Source organism: Notothenia coriiceps, unplaced genomic scaffold (genome assembly GCF_000735185.1).
Source record: "Notothenia coriiceps isolate Sejong01 unplaced genomic scaffold, NC01 NC01_scaffold00019000, whole genome shotgun sequence".
Taxonomy (NCBI): domain Eukaryota; kingdom Metazoa; phylum Chordata; class Actinopteri; order Perciformes; family Nototheniidae; genus Notothenia; species Notothenia coriiceps.
In genome coordinates this window covers 656,486-664,838 of record NW_011351701.1, presented here as the reverse complement: position 1 = coordinate 664,838, position 8,353 = coordinate 656,486, and the positions used below count along the sequence as shown (strand labels likewise).

The window sequence follows — 8,353 nt, the reverse complement described above, 5'->3', positions numbered from 1 at the left end:
CTTCATTTCAAATGCATGGCACGGTTTTTAAAGATATTAATGCAGTGCCCTTTTTCTATCAATAGAATTGTTATTGTTGTTTTAAGCAGGCAATATTGTTTAGGTTTGGTTTTCCTTAAAAAGGTTTTTGCTTCTATTTAGTCAACATCATTTTTTAACTGCTTACTTGTTTTTAGTTTTTAGTACCCTGCTGTTTTAACTGTTGCTAGTATCAGCTTAGCTTGCTTTGAAACTTGATTGTGGGGAAATATTTATAAATGCAAATAAAAAAGGTTCCTGGTACTATTCAAAACTTATGCAAATAGAGAACCAAGGAATAATTGTTCAAAGCTGAGCCAAGCCGTACCATGCGGCATAAGAAAGTCACTATGTGGTATTTATTTAGAATTGTATGTATTGTAAATGACAGAGAAACATTCAGGGTTAGCAACATTAGACATCCCACAGTAGGTGAACAGAAATACATAATGATGAATGTCAGGAGCAGTGCAGGACCAGAGCACTCTGAAGTGGCCCAGTGTTCTCCACTCTCCTGTTGATCTGTGGTGTGGTATAAACCAGAGTCTATGGTCTTAGACACTCTGGCTCTGATCACACCAGTGCAGTTTATACAGAGATATAGTACAGTTTATACAGAGATATCAGCAGGGGCTTGAACCTGTGACCTTCTGATCACAGACACAGGGGATTAGTGAGGTGAGCTATAGCCTAGCTTAAACAGACAAGGGGTTTCACACATTAACACGTTGGAGGAGGGGTGAACAATCAGAGTGCTTACATGCACGGGTAACCAGAGTCCTTATAAATAATTAGGGCAGAGGACCTGGAGTACAGGGATCCACAACAATGCTTGCATGAATGTAGGCTACTCAGAGAAATCAGGTTACATTGGTAAGCAGATGAGACCTCAAACCAAGACCTTGTGTGAGTGAGAGTGTGTTGAAGCGGACTGATTTTTAGAAACCTGGAGTGTGTAGACCAAAAGATGAATACTTAATCTAGAAAATAACCAGAACAAATTAACTAGCAGTACAAACCGAGTGATCTGGTGAAACATTTTCTTACCTTTGACGCACAAACTCGTCAGTGACCACCTTCTTCACGTCACCAAACTCCTCGTGTCTCTCTCTGGGGACGGTTTTCAAATAATCACACAATCAGTTAAGAATCAATCGAAACACAGTCATTAATACTCAGGTGTAGAAATCACACATCCAGAGGTAATGAAAACTCTCTTACCCTACGTCGACTTTGAGGTTCTTCAGCGTTTTCCAGATGAGGTCTGACGCACAAACACAAACAGGCAATTATTCCCAAATTCTGGTTTTCACACATTAATACGGAAAACATGGAGAATGGACTCATACGAGTTAGTAACGAATGCATCTCACTAGGGCTGCTCAATTAATCGTATTGTAATCGCGATTACAATTATGGCTTGCAACGATTACGAAAACAACGTAATCGAAATAAAACGATTATTTTTTTATTATTACTTTTTTTTTTTATAATTTTTTTTTTTGGGTTTCAGTTGAATTATACTTAAAGTTCAGGGTAATCAACTGTTAAAAACATACTGTTCACATTTTCTTTCTCCAATAAATGGATGTTTTCAAAGTCAATGAATAATCGCATTTAATTTAATTATTGACCCAAATAATCGAGATTATGATTTCTGCCATAATCGAGCAGCCCTACATCTCACTCACTTTCTCCGACAACTCCTCCTTTCATAAAGATAACACTCAGGATGACAAACAGCAGACCCATCTTTGGGTTGGTCGGGTTGCTGCACACACAAGGGACACACAACCGTTTGAATAAATATCATTTCAATGCAGTCATCTAAAAAGATATGCAGTGAGACTCACGCGATCGGTGACGCTCCCTCAACCGTCTCCAGCTTATTGATGAGTATGTACATGTGATTTTTGGCGTCAATTTCAATCATTTTAAGGCCGAATACCTGATTGAGAAAGTGGAAAAGAGAAACGTTTTTTACATTTCTTTGATTATTCAATATGAAAGCTGATCCTCTGAGACTGAGCGGACCTGGTCAAAGATTCGTGCTGCTCTCTTCATGATCTCAGGGTAGATGTTTCTGTACTCCTTCACCACATGTTTCACAAGATCTGAAAGAAAGAGAAAACAATGAGGCCTTCTCCCTTCACGTCTGCTGACTGTTTGGCTCAGAGCTCCAGTTCAGCTTGGGGGGGGCTTTGCATCTTCATTCAAACAGAGCTTGTGGATAGAAACTTTACTTCCTATAAATTCACCATAAAAAACGTTTTAATTCCAATAGAATCACAATAAATATGCAGCCCCAGAATCTATACTATCTTTCTATACGGCTGAAAAAACATACCGGATCAAAAACACTAGATTAAAGAAGATATCTTGAACTTTAACTGAACTTAAAACTTAAAATGTTGAGTTAGCGTGTGCCGCTGTACCTGCTCGGCGTACAGGAATCTTCTTCTGATCCTTCACCAAGAAGAACTGCACCACCTCAGCTGTCTGCGGAGGAAAGAAGTGTGTGAGGGAATATTTTAAAAATGTAGTTTTGTGATGATTTAAAATAACCCTTCCCAGCGTTTCCGCCAGGGGGGCGTCTCGCCGTCATTTGACGCCCTTATTCAGCTCGGAACGCCCTGAACTCGAGCCGAGGGCGTCCAAAAAAGGAAAAAGGACAAGGGCGTCTCTCTGGTCTGGCGGAAACACTGACCCTTCCCTGTGTGCCTCTCACCTTCTGGTCGACCTGAGCCGGTGTGAGCTTCTCCAGCCCTCTCTGGACCTGCGTGGTGCTCGGCTGAGTGAACGTCTGGTCGTCTTCTTCCTCCTGAGTCGCAGCGGGACCCGAGGCTCTCTACGGGAAAACAAAATATTCACTGATTTTGTTTATATGAAAACGTATTTATTTTTATTTTAAAAACTCACCTGTTCACCATGGCCTTTGACCCCTAACCCATCACAGTCCCCCTGCTTCCACTCCTACTGCTATTTATTTAATTGTGTACTTTATTATTTGCCCCGTTTGTTGTTCACCATGTAAAGCGGCATTGGGTCCCTTGAAAGGCGCTACACAAATGTAATCTATTATTATTATTATTAACGTCAGAGGTAAACATTTTAATTTGTTTTTTAAGACCCTTTCCATACATGTTAAGACCTCATCGCCACTTTGAGTTTTAACCGGTTACCTTGGCGACACACTTTACCTCACATTTACTATATACAGTATTGATTGTCCTTGCTCCTTATCTTCCAACCATTTGGACGCAGACTTGCATTTCCCCATAACGATGTTGCTTAGCAACCGGCGTAAACGGACCTTCGCGCGCTATCAAGCAGTGAGCGTGCGATGTCCTGTTCAGATGACGTCAAATCCAACGGGATGCCATAAATAAACTACACAGAATCACACTACACACCTACGCAATGATTACATTCAGGCAGACTGTAGAATACAACCTCTTTGGACAATTTATATACTTATTGGAAACAAGCTACAACATGTAATACCTTGGAAAATGCAGTTTAATACTTTTTAATAGCCTTACTTTTCGCTAAATTGATTTATCAACTTTTAATACTTTTTAAGACCCCGCGGACACCCTGCATAATACCATGGTCAAAAGCAATAACACAAAGAAAGACTCTTAGCAGTTTAAAGGTAAAGGAAGTTGATACTATATTGAAGATATCCTTTTTTTAAATCAGAAAAAACCTTTATCTATGGATTACCTTTTCCTAATACTAAATACTTTTGTTCTGCTTCTTTAGGACATGTCTCTGTATGGTAGGTATAGGTAATAGATAAAGCATTATTTTTTTGTACTGGATAGATGTTATATGTATTATACTTTCAATGTGGAACATGAAACAGAATAGTCCAACACTAAGTTGCCGATTCTTCTTAATTATAGCTTAGTTTTTAATGTCTTGCAAGGCGGTTAAATACATCGTTTCTACACCTTTATCATTGAGAATAACGGTACATGTATGACTTTTATTTGTTGATAAAGGAAGCAGGACTGTCGTGAGTCTGAAGATTATGGTCAGGATGTTTTAACTCACCTTACTCTGAGAGGAGCTCTGTGTGTTGGACATCCTCTTTCTCTGCGTCATGGCGACACGATGCCTTATAAACAAAATAAAACACAACCACGGTCCGATCAGTGAGTTTATGTGGCTTTAAACACATATCAAAGTGTATTAAAACACAGTTTAACAGGACCAACCTTCACGGAAGTCCTAACCGTTAGAGCTAAAGCACCGTTAGCTAAGGAAACCTGCAAGCTAACTAGCTGTTTAAAAGCAAACATATAAATTAAATAAAGTTAAATATTCACCTCTCAGTGTCTGGAGAGTGGAGTGAAAGTATCGGAGTATTAAAATAAACGTTTTATTCAAAAATATTCAATGATTTTGTTCAAATGCAAACTTCTTTCTGAAAACAAACCGTCAAATTCCCGCTAATGTGGGTTTCAGTCGCGTGCTGATGACGTAGTAAGAGCCTGCCGGATGTCATTTTTGATGTATTTTTTAGTTTGATTAATTCAAGAACATAATATATGAACATCATATCTCAGGGGTAGACATATAAAGTAATGCCTTTTTAATCATAAGGTTTTAATAGTGCTACTATATTGTTTTAATTATCGGTTAATATTTTCAAAATGTGGTTTGGAGTCAGCTCATGTCTTTTTATGAACATGACATTTGTTATTGTATTTTTCTATTCGCGTTTATTTACTCTTTACTGGTAGTCATTAACATCAACAGCATGGAGAAGTACTCTACAAATTGACTAAAAACTGGTGGAAGAAACATCCAGATGATTTACTGAGGTAAAAGTACTTTGAAAATACTCTATTACAAAAATCCCGCATTGGAAACCTTTATTATTTCAACCATACTGCATTTTAACTTGTGTTATTATTATAGCATCGGACACAACATTATCAGCAGAATTTGATATATGTTATTGATCCCAAGTTAGGAAAAATGTTTCGTTAAAGCAGCATGTTGAAACAAAGGCATTGCACAACATTTGAAAAATAAAAAGAGTAGAAAATAAACAGATCTAAAAGGTAAAATATAAACAAGTTGACCATCTGTAGATTGGTATTACTTGTATTAATGTACTGAAGTAAGTTGAGTAAGTTTCCCAATGCAGGACTTCTAGTATTATCTTTGATATTAGTATTTTCAAATAAGTAAAGCATCTGATCTTTTTCAACCACCAATGCTGATGAACCACTGCTGCAGGTAACCTCCAACCTGTTCACTGTAACTGGTTTCAACACTAGAGGTCACTGCTGTGTAGCTTTTAATTAGATTATAGAGCCTCATTTCAAATCTCACATGTTTACTAACGCAAACTCTAGTTACACAAAAGTAACATAAATCTTTTTTTTAATGGTGAAAGTATCTTTCAGTCCCACTCGGCTCCCGTAAGGCAAAGTCCAGCCTCAGTTCGCAGCAGACAAACACACCGACACATACACACACACACACGCACACACACACGCACACGCGCGCGCGCGCGCACACACACACACACACACACACACACACACACACACACACACAGTTATAGAGACAAGCAGACAGACAGTGTGTTCTTCCACTTTCACACACACACGCGCGCCCTCAGAGACAGCGGTGTGTGTGCGGTCTCTGTCCGGCTCTGTTCCCCGGCCATGCGGAGGAGACGATGGGGGAAGAGGCAAGAGTTTCTCCGCTTAAGAACTTCGTGGCTGGGGGAGTCGCCGGAGCCTGCCTGCTGCTGGCTGGACACCCGCTGGACACCATCAAGGTGACTCCCTACTACATGTTGGTCAGGCTATATATACTACCAGAAGATTGTGAATTTAACATACACTTACTTTTATATTACCAAGGACTACATTTCATGTGTTTAGAATTGTATTTCCTGCTTTGTGGGCGGTTTTATTCTGGAGTTTGATGTCTGAGAAAAGGATTAACAGAGTCAGTGGTCAGATAAAGGTGTGGATGGGATTATTGATGAATCAGTTTACAATGTCAATAAGGACATGTGAGCTATAGGGAGTTGTGTCTGGTAGTAATAGTAAAAGGAGACGTACATATTAGGACTACAATGTAAATATTTAAAATAATCTATTGTGTTGTATATAAAGTGCCAGAAGAAACTCAAGGTGAAGTGTTTTGAAAAAAGTCACAGTAATAACAAAGATATTAAGTTACATATGACAAAGAAATCTGTTATAATATAAGATTTATAATCACAATTCGGTTTATTGCTAGGAATTAGTTTGAGTGAAAACATGGTAGCCTATAATAGAGATTACAAAAATAAAATATTCGTACAAGAAACATTCAGAAATACAATACAAATATGACAAACTACTAGGAAAAATATATACAGTATGTCTGAATTATGAACTCTTGGAATTCGGTAATTTTGTGCATAAATGTAAAAAATTGTCTTATTTAAGAAACTGTAGCCAACAAAAGTACATGGCTAATAATCCATTAATGGGTGGCTTGCAATGACAGGTGGATGACTGGCAACACAAATACATCTGAATTTAAAGCATCTCACGATCCACATGGAACAATTAAAACTGGATATTAAGTCACAACATTTTTTGTCGAATATGTAAAACGCACATTTGTCCTTATTCCAGGCTTCAGGTGTAATCGATGTACAGCTGAAGGTCCTGAGGCTTTATATGTCTCACGTTTTATATAGAAGGAGATTAGAGACTAGTCCACAATTATCTGCAGATTATTTAAATAATTGTGGTGTTAAACAAATTAAAAGGCAATAAATAACTGCAATATTTATTTGTTCTGACAAACGAAGATTCAGGAGTTTCTTAGGCGTAATTTGTTAGTTTTTTCATAACATTTAATATAGGGTCAAACAGACCTAAACCCTTTCAAAACTGTCCCCCAACCTTTGGTTACCCTTAACCATATATATGTTATCTTTTCCATTGAGACGACATTTCCAAACAAAAGTGTTTTAGAATCATTTGAGATTCAAAGTTGACTTTTTATCAGTCGTTGTGTTGATCCATCTTTGACTCGTGTCTTTCACAACATCCACCCTGTGACTGCTGAACGATCAGACCCTGCTAAGGTTTATGTTTTCAGAGAAGGGAAGTGAGAAGAAAGGTTTTCAGTCGAGGGATTTTTACGACTGTTTTCTATTCATAGCGAAACCGTCCATGACATGTAGGCCAACAAAAGGTTCACCGACAGCATAAACATTCCTTCTAGACAGGATTCATTCCAAGATGCATTAGTGTTTTGGATGTATTATGAAATGTAGTCCATTCATGTTCCCCCCAGGATGAGTTGCAATAACTTTATTTATCCCATTACTTTTTTTTTGGTGCCATCATGGTTTTGATACAGTATGTATACCTGCAACATTAATGACGTTCTCATCAGTTTAGTGCAGCTAGTATTACTGTGTGATGTTATATTATTATCATATAGAGCCAGCTTTATCTCCCTCTCACTGTCAGACTCTCACAACAACGTTTTTTTGTATCTGCGACACTGAGCAGCAGACATTGATGGGTGTTTCCTTTATCTACCGTCTCAACAATCCACCCCTCCAAAACACATGGCCCAAGATATGTGCCTGTGTGTGTGTGTGTGTGTGTGTGTGTGTGTGTGTGTGTGTGTGTGTGTGTGTGTGTGTGTGTGTGTGTGTGTGTGTGTGTGTGTGTGTGTGTGTGTGTCTGACCTTTCTAATTAATTGCTTTTCTCCAGGTGAGGCTACAGACGCAGCCTAAAGCCCCTTGCGCTCAGTATGTCCTCTACAGAGGAACATACGACTGCTTCCGCAAGACCGTCACCAAAGAGGTGAACACACACACACACACACACACACACACACACACACACACACTCCCAAACCACTACAGAATACAGTTCCCGGTTAGTCAACTCCGGAAAAATGAAATATGAATATGCTTTCTCCTATTGTGTGAATTTCAGTTCATCGGTGGACTATTATTCTTGCCCATAATTGATTGATGAAATGGTGTGTGTGTGTGTGTGTGTGTGTGTGTGTGTGTGTGTGTGTGTGTGTGTGTGTGTGTGTGTGTGTGTGTGTGTGTGTAGGGTGTCCTCGGCCTGTATAAAGGTATGGGGGCACCTCTGGCGGGCGTCGCTCCGATGATGGCCATCAGTTTTTTCGGGTTCGGTCTGGGTAAACAGCTCCAGCAGCCCGATCCTAACAAACCCCTGACGTAAGCACACACACACACACACACACACACACACACACACACACACACACACACACACACACACACACACACACACACACACACACACACACACACAG

The 8,353-nt window shown here is 39.1% G+C and overlaps 2 protein-coding genes across 3 annotated transcripts in view; one reads left to right on the top strand and one right to left on the bottom strand.

Moving 5' to 3' along the window:
* Positions 1 to 1,036: 1,036 nt before the first annotated feature.
* ndnl2 (necdin-like 2) lies at positions 1,037 to 4,510 on the bottom strand. Of its 2 annotated transcripts, none has more exons than XM_010778243.1 (9): positions 4,353 to 4,510; positions 4,078 to 4,141; positions 2,747 to 2,866; positions 2,454 to 2,517; positions 2,053 to 2,132; positions 1,872 to 1,966; positions 1,710 to 1,789; positions 1,240 to 1,282; positions 1,037 to 1,128 (listed from the first exon to the last, which is right to left on the bottom strand). In XM_010778243.1, the coding sequence occupies exons 2-9, from the start codon at positions 4,126 to 4,128 to the stop codon at positions 1,062 to 1,064; spliced, it is 600 nt and encodes a 199-aa protein (XP_010776545.1). In that variant the 5' UTR covers positions 4,129 to 4,141; positions 4,353 to 4,510; the 3' UTR covers positions 1,037 to 1,061. The 2 variants fall into 2 exon arrangements, with proteins under 2 accessions (XP_010776545.1, XP_010776546.1); XM_010778244.1 differs by lacking the exon at positions 4,353 to 4,510 and adding an exon at positions 4,242 to 4,330.
* A 1,051-nt stretch (positions 4,511 to 5,561) lies between these two features.
* LOC104951561 (mitochondrial carnitine/acylcarnitine carrier protein) overlaps positions 5,562 to 8,353 on the top strand; it is a 7,865-nt gene continuing 5,073 nt past the window's right edge. Inside the window, exons 1-3 of the mRNA XM_010778242.1 lie at positions 5,562 to 5,821; positions 7,774 to 7,866; positions 8,128 to 8,255. Coding sequence (XP_010776544.1) covers positions 5,720 to 5,821; positions 7,774 to 7,866; positions 8,128 to 8,255 — 323 coding nt within the window. The 5' untranslated portion in view covers positions 5,562 to 5,719. The remainder of the gene's footprint in view (positions 5,822 to 7,773; positions 7,867 to 8,127; positions 8,256 to 8,353) is intronic.

Coding starts and splice junctions, on each gene's coding strand:
- ndnl2 (XM_010778243.1), bottom strand. CDS start 4,128: ATGACGCAGAGAAAGAGGATGTCCAACACACAGAGCTCCTCTCAGAGT. Junction 2,867..4,077: donor AGAGCTCCTCTCAGAGTAAG/GTGAGTTAAAAC, acceptor GTTTTCCCGTAG/AGAGCCTCGGGTCCCGCTGC. Junction 1,967..2,052: donor CAGCACGAATCTTTGACCAG/GTCCGCTCAGTC, acceptor TTTCTCAATCAG/GTATTCGGCCTTAAAATGAT.